Source organism: Panthera leo, chromosome B1 (assembly GCF_018350215.1).
Source record: "Panthera leo isolate Ple1 chromosome B1, P.leo_Ple1_pat1.1, whole genome shotgun sequence".
Taxonomy (NCBI): Eukaryota; Metazoa; Chordata; class Mammalia; order Carnivora; family Felidae; genus Panthera; species Panthera leo.
Window position 1 is genome coordinate 43,743,373 of NC_056682.1, and position 23,699 is coordinate 43,767,071.

At 44.1% G+C, this 23,699-nt stretch overlaps 2 protein-coding genes across 4 annotated transcripts in view; both read right to left on the bottom strand.

Annotated features, from left to right (window-relative positions):
• Positions 1–460: 460 nt before the first annotated feature.
• Positions 461–12,341, bottom strand: HTRA4 (HtrA serine peptidase 4). The gene is made up of 9 exons (XM_042934798.1): positions 10,627–12,341; positions 10,087–10,186; positions 9,099–9,303; positions 8,028–8,222; positions 7,573–7,605; positions 5,872–5,986; positions 5,185–5,242; positions 4,669–4,764; positions 461–755 (listed from the first exon to the last, which is right to left on the bottom strand). The coding sequence occupies exons 1-9, from the start codon at positions 11,102–11,104 to the stop codon at positions 590–592; spliced, it is 1,446 nt and encodes a 481-aa protein (XP_042790732.1). The 5' UTR covers positions 11,105–12,341; the 3' UTR covers positions 461–589.
• A 41-nt stretch (positions 12,342–12,382) lies between these two features.
• Positions 12,383–23,699, bottom strand: part of PLEKHA2 (pleckstrin homology domain containing A2) — a 71,239-nt gene continuing 59,922 nt past the window's right edge. For all 3 annotated transcript variants that reach the window (XM_042934803.1, XM_042934802.1, XM_042934801.1), the window contains 2 exons: positions 15,669–15,746; positions 12,383–15,229 (listed from right to left, as the gene is read on the bottom strand). In XM_042934803.1, the coding sequence (XP_042790737.1) occupies positions 14,867–15,229; positions 15,669–15,746 (441 nt within the window). In that variant the 3' untranslated portion in view covers positions 12,383–14,866. The remainder of the gene's footprint in view (positions 15,230–15,668; positions 15,747–23,699) is intronic.

The window sequence follows — 23,699 nt, forward strand, 5'->3', positions numbered from 1 at the left end:
AAAAGCTTTTGGAGACCACTGTCAGGGTGATCATGAGAATCTTTAATATATCTCTGTGACACTCTGCAGTTGCCAGTGTCAGTTTGACTTGCAAATGATGCCCGTCCTCTGCATCTATAAACCCTGGCCAAATATGATACAACCTGAAAAACTGGGAAAAGGAGTATTATTAACAATTGGATTTCCTTTGCACTCTGGATTCAGGTTGTTTCTTCATATTTGGTGTGTGTGTGGATGTTTGTGTTATATCCAGTTTGTAGCTATAGAGAAGTTTTAAAGTCCTAAAGCGGCCTTCTGTCAAGGTTAAATTAGAAACTGTGCCTTTCAGTTGTTTCTTTGTTTAAATAAAATGTTATCAGTTCTCAGACTTCCTGGCACCATGTCCTTCACTTGCTTTAGTAAGGCTTCTTAGCAACCAACAGTAGAGCACCCCAACCAAAAGGTCCCTGAATGTATGTTGTGTTTTAAAGCATTCGTTTTTCTTTATAAGAAAGAGAACCTAAAACTTGCCATCTTTGGTACATCTTCAATACAAACCAGGTAATATAGCTTTGGTTTTGTTAGATAATTTCTCTTTAAGGCAAGATATTTAATTGATTATTTCAGGTGTGACTGTCAGGATCAGAGTTTGACTTCCCCGACGAACCATCATGGAAAGGGAATCACTGTCCTTAACAGCTTGAGTAACATCAGTTGTGGTGGTAACAGGTTGCCCATTTATGCTGACAATTACATCGTGGTCTCTCAACCCAGAGCTGGGGGGGGAGAAAAGAACCATGAAACTAAGTTTTGCTTGTCCCCATCCAGAATTTAATGTCATCTCTTGGCATTATTTTGCTGTCATTAAACATACAACCAGGAAACCAGAAATAGCCTCATTCCTTCCAAATATGAGGACTATCCTAAGATAGTCCTGGGGACTATCACCTGGGGACAACAGTCTTACTTACCTTTATAAAGTCAATACTCTAACAATCATGTAAAAAGTTTACTCCTCCCGTATATTGGATTTGGTTTGGAATAGGGAATTTAGCTTTTGGTTTTTATCATTCTCTGACCTCTGTAAACCTCAAGCAAAGACGAAGCAATATATTTCCAAGCAATATATTTCCAAGCAATATACATTTTTCCCCAGACAGTTGTACTCTATCAGTTTGGTTTTGACAGCCCACTTGTCCCATCTTCACCCATGGTTGTAGAAGTAGAGACTATGCTGAGCTGCATGGTGGCTCTGCTTCCAGTTAGTCAAAAACCAGTCACCCCTCCAAGTCTAAATATTTAAGGCTCTGGTTGTAGGCTCCTTTTCCCCAAAGCTGTGATTACATTCTGTCTCCAACACGTTTGCTTCACGTAGAGTACATAGTCTAGAAACAAAAAGCACCTCCAAACATGAAACACTGCAATAATATATGGCCATGCTGATGATTTCTCTTAAAGTCAGTAATAGGCTGGAAGAGGCTCATCAAATGAAATGACTCCAGGAGACACCATTTTAAAGAAATGGGAGGGGCGCCTGAGTGGCTCAGTCGGTTGGGCGACCGACTTCAGCTCAGGCCATGATCTCATGGTTGGTGAGTTTGAGCCCCGCATCGGGTTCTGTGCTGACAGCTCAGAGCCTGCTTTGGATTCTGTGTCTCCCTCTCTCTCTGCCCCTCCCCCACTCATGCTGTCTCTCTCTGTCCCAGAAATAAACATTAAAAAAAATTTTTTAATAAAAATTAAAAAATAAGGGGTGCCTGGGTGGCTCTGTCGGTTGAGCGTCCCGACTTCAGCTCAGGTCATGATCTCGCAGTCCGTGAGTTCGAGCCCCCTGTGCTGACTGCTCAGAGCCTGGAGCCTGTTTCAGATTCTGTGTCTCCCTCTCTCTCTGACCCTCCCCCGTTCATGCTCTGTCTCTATCTGTCTCAAAAATAAATAAACGTTAAAAAAAATTTTAAAAAAAAAAATTTAAAAAATAAAAAAGATATGGGAAGTCAAAGGAAGGATGTGGGAGGATTACCAAGAATGTGGAATTTTTTTTAATAGAAATTTAAAGCAAGAGGCTATGAAAAGAAGTTTGAGGGCAAAGCTGAAAGCATGGAAAACCTTTAGAACAAGGACACCTCAGGAGGATGACTGGGGCAGTGTACAAAGAAGAAACTTAATTCATTATAGTTCTGTGAATAGAAAAAAAAAGATAAAGAAACCTGCCAGTTAGTAGTGTAAACTACACACCAAAATGAGGGAGTGAGGCTTAGCCAGGATAAATGATCTTTCCCGTGTCCCACAGCTTGGAAGAAACTAAAGGATTTGATCCTGGGTCTTTCAGACTTGAAAACGCACCTGGCTACTCACTCTGCCTCTCAGAAACAAGACAAGGAGCTACAAAACGGGTTAATCCAGGGGTTAAGCCAGATTCCACATCCCTGCTCTCTGGATAATTATGTACCTCTCAAGTAATTACCTCTCTGTACCACAGCTGCCGTTTCTATAAATTAATGCCTATATCATAAGACTATTGGGGGCTCAAAAAAGTATGTAGAACACTTAAAATGATGCCTGACATAGTGGTTAATAAGTGCCAGCTGTTATTACTATAATAATTGTGATTATTATTAGATATAAGTGGGTGAAGCCAGAAATAATAGCTTTCTGGTTTATCGGTGACTTCAAGCAAGGCCCATATTTTAATGTTCATCCAAATCACCTGCAGCTCTTGTTTAAAATGCAGATTCTGGGGCACCTGAGTGGCTTCATTTGGCTAAGCATCTGACTCTTGATTTTGGCTCAGGTCATGATCTCACGGTTGGTGAGATCAAGCCAGGAGCTGGGCTGCATGCTAACAGCATGGAGCCTGCTTGGGATTCTCTCTCTCTCTCTCTCTCTCTCTCTCTCTCTCTCTCTCTCTCAGAATAAACATTTTTAAAAATAAAAATAAAATGCAGATTCTGATTCAGTGGTAGAGCCTGTCGTTCTGCATTTCTAAAAAGCTCCAGGTGATGCCAATGCTGCTGGTCTACAGACCACATTTTGAGTAGCAAGGACTTGGAGAGCTGAAAGAAATAGCTTTGGCCTTGAGCCAAAAGTTAAAAATAAAGGGGTGGGGGGAGGGCAGGAAGCAAGAAAGTTTAGAAAAGCCTATGACAAGCCAAATTTAGTAACATGAGACCTAACACTTAGCTATTCTGAACAGTTAGTACCCTGTGGTTTCTTCCCCCTAGTAAAAGAGTTGCCATAGTCTAAAAAGGTGACTGAGCTCTTGAAAACCAAAAATAGTGAGAAAGGGATATTGAAGAAGTATAAGAGAGACTCAGGAAAATAACTGTAGGACAAACCACCTCTTCCCTCAGTAGTTAGTATAAATGTTTAAAGACAAGAGTAAAATCAGCTGAGCACTTCTTTGATAAGCTATTCTAGCCTTTGCTTTATTTACATTCATTCATTCATTCAGTGCTGGCCTCTGATACGGTCTTCCAGAGGTCAAAGAAAAAAGTGTCTGAAAGTACCTAAAATATATTATTAAACCATTAGTCCTCTGAATTCTTCCTGTTCTTAATAACTAAGGTATCGAAAGAGTAGATTTGAGAATTCCTAGCAAAATTAATTTAAGCTCATGCTATTAACTCACCATGAATTCTTGGGCTACAAAGAACCATCCCCTTCCCAAAAGAAGTCCTTCCAAACACAAGTATTCAAAAGTCTAAATCCACACTGTCCAATAGAAACGTAAGGCAAGACACATACATAATTTTAAATTTTCTGGTAGGCGTATTTTTTTTAAACTTTTTTAATTTTTAGAAATATCTTTAAAAGTAGATGAAACTAATGTTAATAATATACCTCTTGGGGCGCCTGGGTGGCTCAGTCGGTTAAGCGTCCGACTTTGGCTCAGGTCATGATCTCACGGTCTGTGGGTTCGAGCCCCACGTCAGGCTGTGTGCTGACAGCTCAGAGCCTGGAGCCTGTTTCAGATTCTGTGTCTCCCTCTCTCTGACCCTCCCCCATTCATGCTCTGTCTCAAAAATAAATAAATGTTAAAAAAAAATTTTTTTTTTTTTTAAATAATAATAATATACCTATTTAGGGGCACCTAGGTGGCTCAATCAGTTAAGCGTCCACCTCTTGATTTCAGCTCAGGCCATGATCTCACTTGTCATGAGATCGAACTCCACGTCAGGCTCCACGCTATCGGCGCAGAACCTGCTTGGGATTCTCTCTCTCTCTTCCTCTCTTTCTGCCCCTCCTTTGCATGTGCTTCTGTGTGCATGTTCTCTCTCTCAAAGTCAATAAACATTTAAAAAATATACCTATTTTAGCTCAATATATGTATTATCATTTTAACATGTAATTTTTTAAATTATTAAGTTATTTTCCACTGTTTCATATAAGTCTTTGAAATCCACTAGAAACAACACACACCTGTTATGCTACTATACAACATCTTACACAATGCAGTGATTAAGGTATGAAAGGCAGTCCTTCCAAAACAAAAGGTATGTTTAATGGAAAAATATTTTACATCCATTGCCTCTTTTTTTATTTAAATAAAATTAAAGAACATTCAGTTCCTCAGTCACACCAGCCACATCTGGGTATTCAACAGTCATGTGTGGGGAGGGCCACTGTACTGAACAGTGCACGTCTCAATCCAACACACATTTTACCACGGCACGTGAGCTGCGCTCTTACCTTTCAGCAGCTGTTCCTTGAATCACCTCATACACAAAAACTCCAGAACTCACATCAGGGAAATCTGGATCTTGCCTTTTCATCTCTTGAAGAAGGCTAAGAAAAGTGAGAAGAGTTTTCCCGGAAGGTTAAGAAACACAATGACTTAATAATCTTCAGAGCCCTGGCCAAAATCTCCAACTCAGTAGGTACTCTTATCTGTTCTACGCAAGGCTCCAAGTGGCCAGGGAGAATTCCATCAAGCTGGTCACAGTTATTCTTCCCCGGGGGTGGTCTGGTTCTCTGCCGAAGCCTGGGACCATGGGACATTTATAAGGTAGAGCCACAAAGAAAGAAGCTACTGAAACGTTCAGCAAATATTGGTGCCAGCAGAGGCACCTGCTCTGTGACAACGAGGCCCTGCAGTCACAAGAGTAGCTAGTTGTGGTCCAAATGCTTTAGATCGCCTGTTAAGACTGTCCAGCTGTGACTTTTGCTTCTGAAAAACAACCCAGACACATTCAAACCCACGCTTACTTCATAGTGAGAGGCAGCATCCGCAGACCGAGATACTTCTTCTGTGAAAGAGCTTTTCCTGGAAAGGAAAATTATAAGGTGTTACTAACAACAAGAATTCCTTCCTGTGGGCAGAGCATAAAAGACACCAAGTCATGGATTATCCTTACTATTATTATAACTGCCTTTTCAGGGGCATCTGGGTGGCTCAGCCGGTTAAGTATCCAACTCTTGGTTTCGGCTCAGGTCATGATCTCATGGTTCAGGGATTCAAGTCCTGGGTCAGGCTCTGCATTGACAGTGCAGGGCCTGGGGTGCTCTCTCTCTCTCCCTCTATCTCTGCCCCTCCCCTGCTCATGCTGTCTCTGTCTCTCCCAAAATAAGTAAATAAACTTAATAATAACTGTCTTTTCGGGCTGTCAGCAATGAAAATGCTTCAGAGAATCTTTGTCACTAGCATGAACACTCCTCCCATCCACTCCCATCTCTAGCCCATGGGTTTCCTTTCCACCACAATTCACATATTTCTGGGGACAATACATGCCTGGCTTTGTGCCTTGTCTCCCAATATTGCCACTCAAGCCAACGTGATAAAAGCTGGGTATTAGTGACTCAGTATTCTACAGAATTCCTAATGGCAGTCTCTACGATAGATTGAGTGCTCCTGAAAAACACAAGAAAGGAAGAAAAAGTCCTAACTCCCCTCACCTTTCAACTGGCGCTCATGGAATTCTGCCAAAAACTGTCGAATTCGATCTGAGGGAATTGCGAAGGAGATTCCTGCGGTCACCTTGAGTGTATTTATGCCAATCACATCACCATCCTGGCAAGGGAGGAGTCATCATTAGGTCTCCAAGTCATGCAAACTGATAGGTGCAAAACTAAAACCAGCAGAGGAGAGAGTGAAGCCAGTCACTGAGGGTCAGAACACAGAGGGGCTAGAGGAAAGCAGACTTCAACAGAGAGCAGCGGATGTTACCTTATGGGACACACAGCGTTGTAGGAAAACCAGGGGAGGGGGGGGTACCTACCCATGTGCAAATCCCTACTGAGGACATTTTTTAAAATCTTGAGCTCATTTTTTTCCTTCACCAAACTGATTTTAAAAGTGAACCACAGTTTGTATTTTGACAGGGATAAGAGGACAGGGAGTATTTGCCTTTTCTGCTTAAATGAAACTAAAAAAAACATGGAAAAGGCAAAAAGGCAACACTTCAGTGAAACTATTCAGGATTAGCTAATTGACCTTAGAGAACAAAGCTCTACAAGGCCGAAGCTGAGAAGCGGGAAACACTTTCCTCTTGATGCACTTCACCATCCTTTAGCCTTGTTGAGTAATGGCAAGGGTAGAAAAGAGACTTCTAATCATACTAAAATACGTATTATAGGGGCTCCTGGGTGGCTCAGTTGGTTAAGCATCCAACTTCGGCTCAGGTCATGATCTCACAGCTTGTGGGTTCAAGCCCCACGTCGGGTTCTGTGCTAACAGATCAGAGCCTGAAGCCTGCTTTGGATTCTGTGTCTTCTTCTCTCTGCCCCTCCCCTGCTTGCTGTGCTCACGCTCTCTCTCTCTCTCAAAAATAAATAAACATTTTAAAAAATACATATTATAATTCAGTAGGTCTGGAATGTGGCCTGAAAATGTGCATGTCACCCTCCTCTAGTAGACTCATTGTCTACAGGAGAAAGCAGGTGCAAAAAATTACATGCATTGCTAAGCAAAAAGGGGCTCAGTAATTTCACATACAATTCATCCTCCAAAAAGTAAATGTAATGTGTGAAGAACCAAAAACAATCAGCTCTAAGGGACTCAGAAAGCATGATCACAGACTGTCTCAAACAGCACTACACTCTCATGCTTTCCCCACATAATTGAGCAACAAGAAACTCCCATTTCCACTAGAGATGCTGAATGAAACTAAAGAAACATGACAGAGCAATGGATTCTTACTGTGGCTTTTCTGTCATCTCTATCAAGACTAAATTTAACCCTGAACAGACCACGTCATGTAGTTAGCATCTTGGGATCAGGAACAGTTCTTCATACGCAGCAGCAGAGAGGTTTCAAGGATAAACCCTACATAGTACTGTTGGTCATTTAACATCTATTTTAGTTTAGTGCCCAGGACTTGTGTTAACTACGCGATGAAGACAGAAAGCATGCTCAAGAGATGTCAGTAAGCATAAGTAAACCCTAGCACTCTCAGTTTGATGAAATCACATGCCAGGAGGATAAATCCACTGTAGATTTAAATTTCTGCTAACTGGTTACTTAAACGATGCAATAACAGAAAAGCATCTTACCACAAATCTCTACACAAGGGTGACATCCTAGTCTGCATCATGGAATTTGTAAAGTCTTTGAAAGTGAGGAAGAGACGTGAAGCAGCAAGGAAAGTGGTCACTTACCAAGTTCACCAGAGGTCCCCCAGAATTCCCATGCTGAAGACAGAAATTTGGAAAAGTCAGTACTTTTCTCCTTGTCATTTATACATGGTTCCTAAAGAGGTTTACCAAAAGCAGCCTATGCTGGTGAGTGCCTGTTCCTCCTAGATAGGCAAAGCCGTGCCCCCGTCATCACCAACGCTGAAGTCAGTGCCAATGAAGGACAACAGCAAAAGGACCACCACCTTCTACAGCAGGGGGTGACCCCTATGACAGACCTAAGAGGCTACCATGGATGCCAATTATCACATCAAACAGGCTGAACTCTAACAACATGGCATGCCATCCCTCTCGTGAGGATCTAACTGTACTCTGGACATCCCCAACAGGCCAATGGGAAAAGAGGGCATTCTTACATGTCCTTCTCACTGTCCTGTCAGTACCTAACGGGTTGAGGATGGCCCTCCCAAGTGACTTACGTTAATTATGGCATCAGTCTGGATATAGTCCATGTTCGAATCCTTCAGCCCCAGCTCTTTGCCCCCTCTCTGTGTAGTGCTGACAATTCCTGCAGTCACTGTGTTCTGCAGAGAAAACGGGCTGCCCAAGGCCACCACGAACTCTCCAGCCCACAGGTCAGATGACCTTCCCAGCAGCAATACAGGAAGGTCAGTCTGCACAAGAGCAGAAGGGATGGGAAGGACAGAGAGGTGAAAAACAAATCAAGAACAGAATCAACCAGTATTTGTGTTCAACACATATATGACACCGTCTCTATCATTTGGGCAGTTAAAATCCAAGAATCACCTACCCACCCACATACATTCTACAAGTGCCTGATGCTTCTTCCTCAAATTCCAGCAACCACCAAACTCTCTCACTTGCTAAGATGATCAGTATCATCTCTAAAATCTAAAACTATTGCTTTGTAGAAATTACTATAACTAAACCACCAGTGAAGTAGCTGATGAACATAAACTGACATTAGCAACTTAGCTCGATTCCAGCTCAAAGGTTCCTAGTCAAGGTTAAGCCACAAACAGAAAGGAGATCACCCAGAGCAGTGCTTCTCAAATTTTAACGTGCACACAAATCACTTGGGGATCTTATTAAAATGCAGATTCTGATTCTGTAGCCCGGGGTGGGATCTGAGATTCTGCATTTCTAAAACATTCTCAGATAATGTCAATGCTGCTGCAGTGCAGATTACACTTTGTGTAGCAAGCACCTCAAAGTATTCCTCGGCAGCTTTGAATCCATTGCAATCATTCCTAGTATTCTAAGGCAAGCAGAAACAAAGCTTCCCAGAAGCAGCATCTGTTGAAAAAAGAGGTAAAGGAGGCTGGATAGTTAATAGAAATTGTTAGGGATATACAGACGGGCAGAGAGGAAAATAAACAAAAGAGGAGTGAAAAACAGGAAAAAAAAGAAACCAGAAAAGAGCATATACCAGGTAGAAAAGATGTGTGGGAGTGGGGTGGGAAAGAAAGTATCAGCAAATTGATGAAAATCCCCAGCTGTACAGACTGCTTTGGCCCTTGCATACTCACGTTTGGCTCAATCTTAATCAGCGCAAGATCCAATTTATGGTCAATGTCCTTGACAGTGGCTTCATACTGGACCCCACTCTGGAGCTCCACCTGGATCCGCTGCTGGTTGGTGAGGACGTGGGCATTGGTAACAATGAGCCCATCCTCAGACACTATGAACCCAGAGCCACTGGATGCAGGAATATCCTTGCTGCTAAGAGGTGACCTGTCTCAGCAAGACAACGGCATAAGCAGAGGGCAGGAAAATTAGGGGATCTATCACAGTCTGGGGACATGGGAACCTCTCATTTATCAAGCATACCGCCACCACGGTTTTCTCAGACATTTTACTTTCTCCTGTCTGTTTTCATGCTCTCCATGTGTAATTGGATTCTGCATGTTCAATGCCTTGGCCATCTCTTAGGATCACGAATGAGAGCTGATTCCAGCTCCCCTTTTCCAGGGACCACCTCTGACCCCCACCTTCAGCGATGGTCAGAGCAGCAACCCTCTGCTTCAGAGACCTAATCTAATCATGCTACTGGGGCCAAATGTGGATCCCACGTTACTGAGTGCCACATTACTGAGGACCCAGGCAGGGAGAGAGTGTAAGAGAAGGCTGGTTCCAGCTTGGATCCACTACTAACTGGTCTTGTCACACATGATTCCTTTCCATGCAAACGAGCAGCCTGAGCAAGATCACCATCAGGATGCCTTCTAGCTCTTACATCTGACTCTCAGATTTTGTCTGTGGGAGATGAGGGAGGGAGAAACCCCAGACAACTAAGTGCAGAGGAGTGGCCCAGATTTGGAAGTCAGGAACCCTACGCTTCCGCTCTTTGGCTAAACCACCCTGAACAGATTACTCAACCTGTTTTGAGCTGCGATTTCCTCACAGCAGGTTTTATGACTAAACGATGCTTGTAAAGCGGTAGCGCAGGGACTTAAGTGGGCAGGCGCTCATAAACAGTCCGCTGGGCAGCTGGCGGCCGCCTCTTGCCTCCTTTACCTGCGGAACAGCTGCAAGTGAACCACGGATGGCGCCACCTTCTCCACCACGGCGGCGATGAAGTTGTACTTGCTCCTGAGCCGGCCTACACTCCTGGTCCCTGAGAAGAAATGCTCCATGCTTGGGGGCGGTGGGCGTCCCGCTGCCTGACCGCATCTGGTGTCCTATCCCCAAACTCCCGGTCTCTCTCCTCCTCCAGTTCCCTTTCCCTCTCCTTCCTCTCTTCGGGCTCCCCTTTATGTTCACGGCCATCCCGTAAGGATACGCCTTGAGGAAAACAGAGCTGTCATCCCATCCCGGGTGGGGGGGAAAAAAAGAGAGAAAGGGAAAGGGGGAGACGGTGTTTAACAGGCCTGGGGAGGCAAGCGGGGAGAAACCACATGGGAACTGGTAAGGAGACACCTAAGAAGGAAAGAAAATTGGGAACAAGGAGTTGAATCCGCAGGCAAAGGCGCAGGGACGAGCCTGCGGCTAACCGCGAGTGCGGCGCGCCGCTTAGAGGAGTCGCGAGCGCCCGAGCGCGCGCGGGCCGGCGCTCACCTTGGTCGGCGCAGTCGCCCTTCAGCACGGGCACGGCCGGGAGCGCGCCCCGGAGGCGCGCGGCGCGGTTCTCGGCGCGCAGCGCGCACAGGTTGGGGTAGGTGCGCCCATCGCTGCCGCACACGGCCGCTCCCGCCGCGGGGCAGCCGCAAGTGCCCATCCGGGCGCCGCGGAAGCGCTGGGCGCTGAGCGGCGCGCGGCACTGCAGCCCCGGGGCGCACCGCCGGCCCAGCGTCCCACCGCAGGCCTCTCCCTCGGCCGCCGCGCAGACGCGGCAGCAGCGGCAGCGGTCGAGCACTGGCGTCGCCCCAGCGGAGCAGGTGGGCAGCGGAGGGCAGCGCGTCGGCTCGCAGGCCGCCGGACAGGGCAGCGAGGGCCTGGACTTCCTAGCCTCGACCCTGGGCACAGGCAGCGGGGGCAGCAGCAGCCACAGCAGGAGTTGTCCGAGCGCGGTGGGCCGCAGCAGAGATCTAGTCATTCTGCCCCCTTCCTTCTTCGCTCTGTTCCAGTTACTTTGGTCTCGCAACTGCTCTAACGTGAGCAACACTTTCTCCCGGCTTGGGTGTCGCCTCCGCCAACCCCCAGACTTTATGGGGCAGAACCTGGCAGATCCCACACGTATCACCCACACCGTCCCCGCCCCGGGGCCAGGTCTACCCCCACGCCACGAAGAGAGGTCGCCAGCCCTGCCCTGTGCAGGCACTTACCTCGGGAAGTGCAGAAAACCAGTAACAGGGCACACTGACTAGAGAGATCACCCACCCACGGACAGAAGGTCAGCGTTAGGAAAACATACACCATATTTCAGTATTTCACATGGTTTTATTACAAAACAAGCAACAAAACAGTTTTAGAAAATTATTTTTGCTACATACCAATTAGTAGATCACATAAAATGAGAAGCATAACAGTTTCCATGCACTCAGCTCAGTGCTTGCAGTGAGTGCATTTCACAGCTGAAACGTACTGGTTCAAAACACAAAATCATGCCACACCATAAGCAGTGGGGGAAGGGGTCAAACAGTATATTTTTGCCAATATTAGCTTTATTCAAATACTACTTAGCATGAGTGACTGTAACTGCTGCAGGCAATAACATGGAGGAAAAAAAGGATGAGGGGGAAAAAAAGTGATGTTGGTAGAAAAGATTTAATAAACTGCCCATTTTTGATATGTTCAAAGTTTATAAACAAAGCTCATTTGGGAAACTCAATTTCCAAAATGGTGTTACTTCCATGTGCCTGTTTATCTGGTCAACAGTGAAAACTAACATCAAATCCCACCGCTCAGCTACTCAGTCTGCTATTTATTTATTGGTTGCTTTTACTCGTATCAGAGCACAGTTATATTTAGGAAGGAAAAGAAAAAACCTTTTGTGTCAAGTAAACTACAAAGCTGGGCCTTACCTCTGCTCTTTTTCATGTGAGCTCAGCATTCTACTCAAAAATAAACGTATAAACCTCCAATATTTCGACCTGAGTCCACTCTTCACCTTACTAGGGTTACAATGTCTCACAGGATGCAAAAGGCCAAACTACATTTACCAACCACCACAGAAATTCTTACGCTTTCATTCTTAAGCTTAAGTTCTTAAGCTTTCAAGATAGTGAATGGTAAATAGTTCAATTATACGGAAGACCACTTGGGGCACCTGAGTGGCTCAGTGGGTTGAGCGTCCAACTTTGGCTCAGGTCATGATTTTGTGGTTAGTGGGTTCAAGTCCCATGTCAGGCTCTGTGCTGACAGCTCAGAGCCTGGTGCCTGCTTCGGGTTCTGTGTCTCCCTCTCTCTCTCTCAAAAACAAACAAACATTAAAAAATTTTAAAGCCAAATGCTTTGATTGCATAGGCACCATCTTTGGCTCACACGTGAAGTGACATTAAAAATTGTGATGTGAAATTGGTCAGAAGGTAAGAAATATGGACACAAAAGAAATTCTGAAATAAGGTTTGGGAATTAGAATGCTTTTAAGTGCCATTGAAGATAATTCTATTTATCTAGTGTTGGAACCACATTAACAATGTTCTCACTTGGTATTCCCAAGTATTTGCCATCTCCAGTCCTTGTTTCCATCATAATAATACAGTCTAGATTTATAAGCATATTGAACTCACATTCTTAAAATAGACCCTACTGAATGAGAAATATATCAGCTTACTATAATGGCCAATTAATTTAGCAGTAGTATTCTAGCAGAGAGTTTACTTAACAAAAGAGAAATGGATACATTTTTGCCAGAGGATGACAGCTTTCATGAGTTGGGGAATGTTTAAAGAGATCTCAAAAGTTCCTAATTTATTTTTGCTAGTGCAATATCATTTATTGTGTACCTTCTTTGACCTAGCCAAAGAATTTTCTTAAGGAAAATTTGAAGATGAAACCAGAGATGAGGAGCTTTAAGAATTTGAAATGGCTACTTGAAGCTGTAACCTCACTCACCCATGAATAACTAACTCCCAAAGCACAGATTTCTGAGGACAAAAGTCTACAAGAGTCTGCAAAAAAGAGTGGGGAGAGAGAAAAAGAGAGAGATCCAGTAGATGTCTTTTTTTATAACAGGACCACTAGGCCAAACAATGCAAGGGAACTACACTGCATTAAAGGAACAAAGATTTCCCTCAAGCCCCTAGGGGTTTCTGATGACATGTTTTTACCTCTGCATTACATCTGGACATAAGGAGGGGAAGATATTCACTTAAGTAAAAATGCTTCTCTCAGTATCTTCCTCTAGTCTTTAATTTTTAATTTAAAGGTAACTAATTGATCTAGCTGATGAAAGGTACAGACAGAAATGAGTTAGTTTTTCTATCCCTTTAGGGAACCCTGGAAGTTAGCAGTAGGCCACATTAAGTTAGACAAATTCTCCCAGGGACCTGGAAATAGTATCTTTTGTCAAGTTGAAAGAAGGTAGAAATTTGGGTGGAAAAGGCAATCTATGCTCTTCTACCTGGGAAATCTCTAGTCAGCAATGCAGAGCTTCTAAATCAATGTTTCTATGCATAGTTTCTATTTTATTAAAAATATAAATACCTCTCAGGATTATCCTTGTATCTCTTCACTGTTAAGTACATGGAACCTTATCATATTACAAGGTGTGATCATGCAAGTACACAAGGCTTCATTCAAAGGGCAGCAGAAAAAGTTAGAAAGAAAGCAAATCTGCCAGGGTATATAATATACAGCACTTAAAATTAGACTAATATCAGCCCATTGAAGAGAGCTGTGAAGTAAGGATTCAAGAAATCCATCTGTGCTAAAACAGACCTTTTCTTCTGTCTGGAAAACACGGATCAGAAAAGTTTATCTGGATGAACTATAATCCATGTTTTCCCAGCACCTGCTTCAAAACAATTCTAACATCTAAAACAGATAATTTTTTATCTAAAACAGATAATTCACACAAGTGAATTATCATACACTTATCAACCCTCGAAACTTCCAAATAACGCCACTTCAGTGGAAATGTCTGCCCTATTCTCAACAGTCGTAACTTTTAACACTGATAAACCCATCCTCAGGGCCTGACACAGAAACTGGATGGGCAGGTCTATCACTCACGTTGACATTATTTGGGGTCGTAGACAAGAACAGAATAATTCCCCAAACTGGCTGATGCACTGAGGTTGAATCTTTCCCCATACCTTACAAGAGATCCCTATTTCTTCCCCAGTGGAAGATTCTCCCCTGGGAGGATCTACCTTAGTGGACATTCTGAGAGCTACCTGCTAGCCCCCAGATCGTAACACCTCCCCTCAGAATGTATCCCAGCCAAGCCAGAGCCTAGGTCTGCTGCTTTCAGCTGGGTCAGTTACCTACTCCTACTTCACTGTTAGACCTCAGCCAATAAACAGGAATAGGATAACCGAGATGACTGCCCAAGACTCTGTGCCCGGCCTGGAAACCAAAGGAAGAAACTATAACTAGGACACGGAAATAAAACTTGGTTGGGATGAAACTGCACTACTAAACCTCCTCTCACCAGGAAGACCTTGGAGTGGTCAAATGAGAGGCAACCTGCTCTCCACTGAGCATGCCTACAGGTCTAAACCTCGTGATTTTCCAAGTCAAATACGCTGTATTATATTTAAAAAAAAAAAAAAAAAATGAATGGGCCCTCCCCACAGAGCATCCACAGGAATATGAGTGCCAAAGGGTCTCTGACCGCCTTCCAAAAGGTAGGGAAACTGAGTCATGGCCTCCTTTTCTTGAGTCCTCCCCCCTCCCAGGGTACCATGCCCTATCACACATCAGAAGTTCGTATGCTCTCATCATCAAGGCTGAACAGAAATGGCTTCTCCTTGGGGTGCTGGGGCTCTGATCTGTGCCTTATCCGGGAGCTGGGCAACACCCCAGAAGTACTGCTCTCCCCAGGTCGAGGCATGAACAAGGAGTCCCCAGGAGTCTCTTCAGCTGGAAGCAGCTTGTCCCCGGCCTGGGGGACAGGTGTCCAGGGTTGCCAGGAGGAAGCCACAGAGGGGGCTTTGCAGAGGGCTTTTTTCTCTTCCACAGCTGGCCGCCCCCTGCACAAGGCAGAGTTGGGCCCACCTGACAGGCTGGAGCTTCCAGAGCGAGTCAAAGAGATGGATCTAGAAAAGGACATATCCTACAAAAATAAAAGGGAAGAAAAAAACAAAAGAAAATAAGGGCTTTCCTGACAATGTCTACTCCAAAGCCCCAGGAAGAACAGCCACCTAGGATCACCACCTCATAGGTCCAGAGACCCCTGTCTATGGAAATCAAGTACAACCAACGGAATTCACTCCAGATGTGTCATGTTCTGCCTGGCAGGGAGACGTGTAGAACACATCAGAGTCTCTGTTTCTTTACCCAACCCAACTTGCCGCTTTCAAACAACCAAAATAAAAATAAAAATGAAACTCTGTACTTAAATCAGTAGAAAGAGAAAACAAACAAGACAGCCTGGGGCTTCAGCTGCATCCAGAACAGGCTGCTTGCCTACATCACCAAATAAAACCTGACCACTCAAGCAGAATTCATCTCCAAGTTGACAGCGGCTGCGTACCAGAAAGGAAATGACTTACTCTGGGGTGGCATTTGAGGGCCTGGACAGCTGCCCTGATCTCCTTAATCCAGCTGTGCATGTCTTCTGGACTGTCCGCCTGCAAAACACCCATAGCACTTATGGAGAAATCTTTGGCACTGTGATTTCAGCTTCAAGTCTGTGATTCAATTCTAAGTTTATGAAATTACACCATTAGAATTGGAAGGATCCCAGAGATCATCCAGTCCAGTGGCTTTCAGACTTTTGAGGACATTTTTTTCTGCAAACTCTTATTTGACACCCCATAAATAAAACAGCTCAAAGTGGATCTGCTCTGCAGTGGGGCAGAGGCCGTCCCGGCTGAAGCCCCACACCCCCACCCCCCACCGCCCAGAGCACAAATGGCCTCTTGCTTTACAGAAAAGGTAAATGGGGCCCAGAAAGCCAAAGTTCAACGTTTATGGCTGGTCTAGATTCCAGTTCTCCTGACTCCCAATGCAGTCCCTCTTTCTACTACAGCTATCCAAACAGAATAATCCCATTTTCAACTCTAGTCCCGCTAAAGCCAAATCCTCTGCATATCCTCCAACATTCATATTATCTCTAGGAACAGGGCTTCCCTCAGAACACAAATGACCCGGGTCTGTTGTGACTGCATCCAGGCCTGGAGAGTTGGTAGACTCAGGGCACTAAGCTTAACAACATGTAGGACACTGCTAAACCTTTAAAAGGCATATCCCCCAGAAATGCCCACCAACGCCAGAAGGGGGCAGCAGCGACTCTGTGACAAAAGGAAGGAAAATCCAAACACCAAGGAGCGGCAGGTGGAGCCCTCGTAATTCTCAGTGCCTTCTAGCTTTATAGGGGTTGAGTTCAAGTAAACCTAGCAAATGTTTGCTGAGGCCCTCAGTCTTACAGCATCAGGTGCCAAGCACAGAGATGGGACCAGACCAAATTCCTGACCTCCAGAAATTTCTATTCACTAATCTCTCTCTGCCCCCTGTGCCTTCCCCTAACAGTCCCACCATAAATCAGAAGTGTGCATTTGTGTGCCTATGTACGGTATATGTAAACACCACGCTCCAGCCTGCAAAACTCTCCACATACACCCCTCACTTTCTGCAGCCCCCAAATGATTCTTTTACTTTGCACTGTATTTGGATAAAACACTAGTTTTTGTTTTTGTTTTTTGGTTTTGGGTTTTGTTGTTTTGTTTTTTGGTTTTTTTTTTTAATCCTCATACTTGCATTCCTACCCCTTTCTATCACCCCAAACAAACCCACATCGGTTAGGTGTGTGCAGAAGACACTTAGGAAAGAAACAGTGTCACATCCTGGCACGCTGCGTTAATCGGGTATAGCAGCAAGTGCTCAAGGTGAACACCCCTCTCAGGCGCTAGAGCTGCAAACTTACGTGTATTCTCTCTCCACTGGGCTTTTCCCAGTTGTGTGACAACCTGATGGTTGGGTTTTCCGAGAAAAATCCATCACTAGTCCAAAAAGATAAACAGGACAAGGTGTCCAAGATCCTTCCAGAAGGTATTTTAGTAGCATCAGACCTAGCCTGTTCTGCAAGTAGCACTGCTGGGAAAATGTAATGAACTCATTTAGGTAAAGCAGTTTGAACAGTGTCGGATGCACAGAAAGGGCTTCTTAAGTATTAGTTATCGTTTTTATTATTATTACACATGGGACATGAATGAAGCCTCAAACCTCAATATTATAAATATGTTAACTGCCTTCTCCCTGAGATTTTTTTTTTCTGTTTCCTCATACTCAAACTGCACATAATTCCTACCTAAGGATGAAATTGTCAGGATCAAAAGAGATAACCTATTTGGTTACTTTGAATAGAACGAGATGGAGGTAATTAAATTGTCCATTAAGTAGAGAGACACACGATTTGGTAGGGGGCAATGTTAGACGACTGGGAAAGAGAAAGATGGGACCTGAGGAGAGACAAACGTCTCCCACATCATACAATAGGTCTGGCAAGATCCACACGACAACAGTTTCCAGGGCTACTGAGCTACTCTATCCCCTCCCACCACCCAAGCACAACACAGCACCCCCCAAGTCAAATGCCTCCCCACAAGCCACAGGCCACCTAACTGACTGTCCTTTAAAGCTCCACCAACGTATTTGTACATCTTCTCTAGGAACTTACCTCCATCTAGCAAGGAGCCACTGAATAAGAGAAAACTAGGGACCACCTGACTTACCGTCTGGGAAGTCAGACACAAGAATCAAAATCCTATAAAACACATTTAGATTGTTTCCAATTCTCCTTTAGTATAAGTAATGCTGCTATTCACACCTTTGTGCACAAAGCTTTTTTCATTCTTATGATTCTAGGAAAATTACCAAAGACTTGCGTTCTTTTAAGGCTCTGGTTACATCTGGTCAGAGGGATTTCTGGCCAACAATATAGATTTCACTTACCACCAATATATTATTTTTTTACGTGCACCCTTGCTAGAATTAAATATTACAATTTTTAAGTCTTTGCTAATATGATGGGCAAAATTATTAAATCTCTTTCTGAAAACATTTAGAAATTCAGAGATGGAAATTATTTGCTAGTTATATTTTTCCCAATTCTCTAACTCCACATATGGACATTTTTCCGTTAGATAACCTACAGAGTTAACCAGCCATGAGGAGAGTAATAATAAACGTTAGTAAGCATTATTTTAACGTTTGACAAATGTCATTTAAAAATATTATTCCAATAGAAAAGCAGATATTGTAAGAAAAATTGAGAAGAAACAGACTTCCACTTTATTGAGATCACAATTATAATCTCTAAATTCCTCAAAACCTCAAAAACTGTGTGCAAACATATGGCGTATGTGTATGTCTACCTTTTATGGAAGGCTTGTGCTTAGCTTTCATCAAAACCCCCAAAATATCTTAAAATACCACCTCAAAGGTAGCTTCGTGAACCAGGGGTAAAAAAACAGTGCTGAAGTCCACACACAGCATGGAGAATTGCAAGAAGCCTAAATGATGCTTAAAACTCAGTAGAATAAAAAAGGAAGTACCATACCTATACCTTCACCTCTTCCTGGCGTGCTTAAGTGTGTGCATTTGTTTTGGGCAATTGGTTCAAAAGAAAAAGTAGGGTTTCTGTCCTTGAGGGTAGTTTTGGAGGTGAGAGGAACAAAGGGTATTAAAAGCATGAGTCACCGTATCCTGATGTTTATTGCAGTCCTACAAGCTTTTACTGAGTACCTACTATGAGCCCAGCACTGTAACAGATGCCACGGTTTAAAGCAATGAATTCCACAGGTCATCAGTAATAGGTCTCCAGTCCCTACCAGGGTGGCTTCTCCTGCAGCTGCCCAACATTTGTCTGTTCCCAACCTCTGCACCTCCCCACCCTGCCCAACAGCTAATAATCCCTGCTTTCTCCCCAGGAACCAATCCCGTCTTTAGACACAGCCTTGCCAGTATGATTGCCTAGACTGTGCACTACATAGTTCAAGATGCTGTCATTCACCCTGTAGTCTAAATTAAAACAGTAAGTATCTATCTTACTTACTGTAAGAGCTCTATACCAACACTCTGCAATTCACATAGGGGCCATCTTATTACTACTCTTATCCTGACATAGCCCCCTAGTTCTGACAACTAGGCCTATACCAAGTTACCCAAACTAGTCTGCACTACATTTCTCATCTGGAGTAACTACATCCTCCTACCTAATACCCCTGACCTTCTATGAAAGGGGAATGGGGAAATGGTGACTGCTGCATGTCTCGTATTCCAAGGATTGAAATCTCATTTTGAACCCTTGCCCAGGACTGAGAACCTGCTGATAAGCTTGCTGACATCCCAAGCTTCGATACCTGATTACTGCCAGATCCTGGATCTTGGTCACCATGATCTATCACCCCAAGCTGATCTCCCCTAGTTGTCTATAGCCACACCTTCTACATCTTTGTGCTCTGCACCAAGCTGCTTTTAAACAACACAAGTGGGTGGGTCCTGCTCTAGCACCTGACTAGGTGACTCCTACTCAGTTCCATAATTCACCAGGTTGATGATCTCAAACAAATAGTTTGCCTTCAGACATTCTGTCTCCTCATCTCTAAAATGGAGATGGTCTCAGACATCACTGTGAATTCAGTGATGTGCTGCCTGTAAACTACTTAGCACTGTGCCTGTGACATCTAAGTGTCCAACACAGGGTAGCATTCTCGGGCACAAATTATATAGATGTGTGACTTGGAAGGCAAATGTGACAGAAGATAAATGACCAGCACCTCAGCAGATGGCAGCCAGCCCCATTCTGTTGCCCAAGCCTCTGTCCCTGCCCAAGGAGTCTGCTCACCCTGCCTACAGCTGCCCTGGTCCAGCTTTCCCGGATAGTGAGGATATGTGGTTCTTTCAGGCAGGTTTACTGAACATCCCCTAGGAAGCAGGTCAGAATGCCACATAGGCATGGTAGGTAAAGCTGCTGGCACCAAACTGTAGGGGAAGCCATTATATTCTTTCACCTTTCTCATGAAACACAATTTTTACTTGGAACAAATGACTGACAAACTGTCAGACTTACTCAGACTTAGGTAAATGGTGGACACTTCCTCAAAAATGAATGAAATGAGTCTGTTCAGTCAGGGAAAATCATGAAAGCATTTTTTTTTTTTTTTTTTTTTTTTTGCAATTTTGAGCTTCCAAACAAAATTAGAATTCCAAAAGCTTTCCGTACTTAAAGACTTTATTGGGTCACCTGGGTTGGTCAGTCGGTTAAGCATCCGACTTCAGCTCAGGTCATGATCTCAAAAGTTCATGGGTTCGAGCCCTGCATGGAGCTTGGCGCTAATGGTGTGGAGCCTGCTTGAGATTCTCTCTCTCCCTCTCTCTCTGTCCCTCCCCTACTCAGGTGCACATGCTCTCCATCTCTCTCCCTGTCTTCCTCTCTGTCTCTGTCTCTGTCTCTCTCTCAAAAGAAAAAAGAAAAAGGAAAAAAGACTTGGTTGATGATGATCGTTGTGGTGCTATTAACAAATGTGATTTTTTGATATTATATATAATAAAATGTGTCAACAATTAGAAGATCTGCATACCTCTGTGTGACCACTATTTTCCTAACGGCCAGCGCATGAAGTTACCAAATCATGCATTGGTAAAAAGGATCCATTCAAAGTATGAAACTGACCAGTGGATTTTAATGTAAAAGCATGGAAGTTTACCAATATTGATATTGGCTTCCAATTCCACACTGCACCTGAACACTAAGAAACTACCATTTGTCAAGTTTTCATATAGAATCAAAGAAGACTATCCACAATTATCTGACAAAGCTATTAAAATAGTCCTTTTTTGCAAATACGTATCTGTGCAAGGCCAGATTTTCTTCATATTCTTCAACCAAAACAACATATGGCCACAGATAGAATGCAGAAGCAGATAGGAGAATGCTGTCTCCTTTTAAGCCAGCCATTAAAGAGATTTGCAAAAACATAAAAACAATGCTACTTTTGTTGCGTTTTTTGTTTTAGAAATATACCTATTTTTCATAAAATACTACTCGTGTTAACATAACTGAGTTTTTGGTTACTATCTGAAAATAAATTAATACATATTTTTAATGACTTTTACTCTATGTTCTTCTCAGTTTTCTACTCTCTCTGAGTTAAGTGCTGTAAACAGACTTGTTCACTCATTTATTTCAGGGTGATGCTAGTATTCTTTTATCCTGGAAATGTGAGACTAGAAGGCAAACGGTGGTAAAAGTGATGAGAAGCTCTGGTAAATGTGCATACATTCATTCAGATGATGCAACCAATGTCTCTTAAACTTTGTTCTTGTTGGGATTCACATTTCCCAAATCACTCTCTCTAGTCCAAAGCTCTTACCGAGCATAATCGTTCACTTGACAAATACTTGTTTAGTACCAACCATGTGTCAGGCACTGTCTACTGAAGGACCTTCATAACATGTCACCTTCAATGTCCCACAGACACTGTCAACTCAGAACCCCCAACACTAGGCTTGCCTTCACACTCACCAGTACCTCCTCGCCTGGCTGTGGTCTAAGTGATTGCTGTTGTCTGACACCCTGAGGCCCAGGCCAAACACCCAGCGGTGTCCTTGCCTCCCCATCTCCCCTCAGTCCACATCCAACCCACAACCAAGTCCCAGAAACAACTCTTCAATAGTTTTTAAGTTGTCCATTTTTCTCCATCCATCCTAGTTCAAGCTTCTTTCATCCGTCACCCAAATTACTACCACAGACACCAAACTTCTCTCTCTACCTCCTGTCTTACCTTTTCTTCATCTGTCTATACTGCCCTGGGCCTGGAAACTCACAGCCAGCACACCATTAATGTGGTTGGTTGAGGGATATCATCGCCACTTTACAGATGAGGAAAACAGGGTTTGAACGTTAGATCACTTGCCCAGGTGGCATTTTTAGAAGGCAAATTTGATTGGGCCACTCCCTGGGTTCAACCTCAATGGGACCAAACCCTCAGGATAAAATACAAGCTCTCTAATAGGGGCTATAAGGCATGGGCCCTCCACACAGGCTTCCCAGCCCTCCCTGTGCCCTGTGCTCCTTTTATCTCCAGGCTTTTTCACACATGCTGTTCTCTCTGCCTAGGCCACTCTTCTCCCAACTGACTCAGTTTAGCTGTGCCTTCCTGCAAGAAACCTCCCCCAACTCTGAGATGGGGGAGATGCCCCTTTTAGGAGTTCCCATGGCAACCACAACTCACTGTCATGGTAGCACTTACACACCAGGTTTTTTTGTTCATTTGCTTCCTTTTTTTTAATTTCCCTAGCCCCTTCAGTGAGGTCATTCCAACCCTATAACGCATTTAGGCTCTTTTGTCACAGTCTATATGCCATGCTAGAATCACCCAACTGCCTAAGTGATTTTTTAAATTCACATATATTAAAGTTTACTCTTTATTTTTATTGCCTTCTATAAAGTTCTATTTCATATATCCACCATTACAGTATCATACAGAATAGTTTCACTGCCCCCCAAAACTCCCCTGTGTTCAACAACCCAACACTCCTTCCTCGACCCCATCACACTGTTTTAATTGCCTGTTTACCTGACTCTCTCTCTCCAGTTCACGATCTGTTCTATTTAACACAGTGTCATCCCCAGTATGAAGCAAAATGCATGGCACTCTAAGGATACTCTACAAATACCTGTTAAATTCAAGAACTGGAAACTTTTCGAACCTACAATTTAAACCCTGTCCCTGAATGACAATGGAACCAGCTCTAACAACTCCAGCAATGCTATGCACAGCTCCCTCTTCCCCAGTGACACATGCTTGGGTGAATGAATGGAGCCAACAGGTAGTTAAGGCTGCCAGCATGTCTGCTGGGCTCAGGCAGAATGACCAGCTCAGAAGGGTCAGGACTATGGAGCTGCTGCCCAAGAAATGGGGGAGGGGTGGCCCTGTGGAACAACAGATGGTACTTAGTGGGGAGTGACACTTGGAACAAAGAAAGAGCACTGGGAACCCTGAAAAGCCTTGGCTAGGGAGCCCACATCTAAACCAACACATTGCATGGCAGTCTGAATCCCAGAAACGCGGCATTATCACGATGCTGCATGGATCAAGGCATTCTCTGTAGATTACTAGGCCAGCTTGGGTAGGGACTTGGCATTGAAAGTCTAGGCCCTGCTTGGGTATCTGCCTTTCTCGCTCCTATGATTTAAGAAAGAGCTGGGAGAACTCCAAAGCTGTGGGTGGAGGGAGAAGCTTCTGAGAGCTGAACTGTCAGAGCCCAAACAATGGCTTTCTCTGTGCAGCTGGGCTTTGCACCTGGTGCCTGCACAGGGCCCTCTGTGCTTCGGTTCTTCCGCACACAGCAATGTCCACACAGGCGGGGCTTATAAATACCCTCCAAAGGAGAAGTGAAACCACTGGCTAGTTCTCCTTTTCTCTGCTTAGTTGGCGCCCAGCAGCTGAGAGCAGCTGGTACAAACTCACATTCCCCAGTTCAGAGGCTCAACCTGTTCTTATTATTTTATGGTTGGGAAGCTTCTGGCAAACATCCTGTTTAGAATAAAATGGGACTCAGACTGACTATCAGGGGCT

What these genes read in the sequence shown, in the direction of transcription:
- HTRA4 (XM_042934798.1), bottom strand. Translation starts at nt 11,104, where the DNA reads ATGACTAGATCTCTGCTGCGGCCCACCGCGCTCGGACAACTCCTGCTG. An exon ending in CACTTGCAGCTGTTCCGCAG is followed by an intron (nt 9,304 to 10,086) that starts GTAAAGGAGGCA and finishes TTGCTGAGACAG; the next exon opens with GTCACCTCTTAGCAGCAAGG. An exon ending in ATGCTGCCTCTCACTATGAA is followed by an intron (nt 4,765 to 5,184) that starts GTAAGCGTGGGT and finishes CACTTTTCTTAG; the next exon opens with CCTTCTTCAAGAGATGAAAA.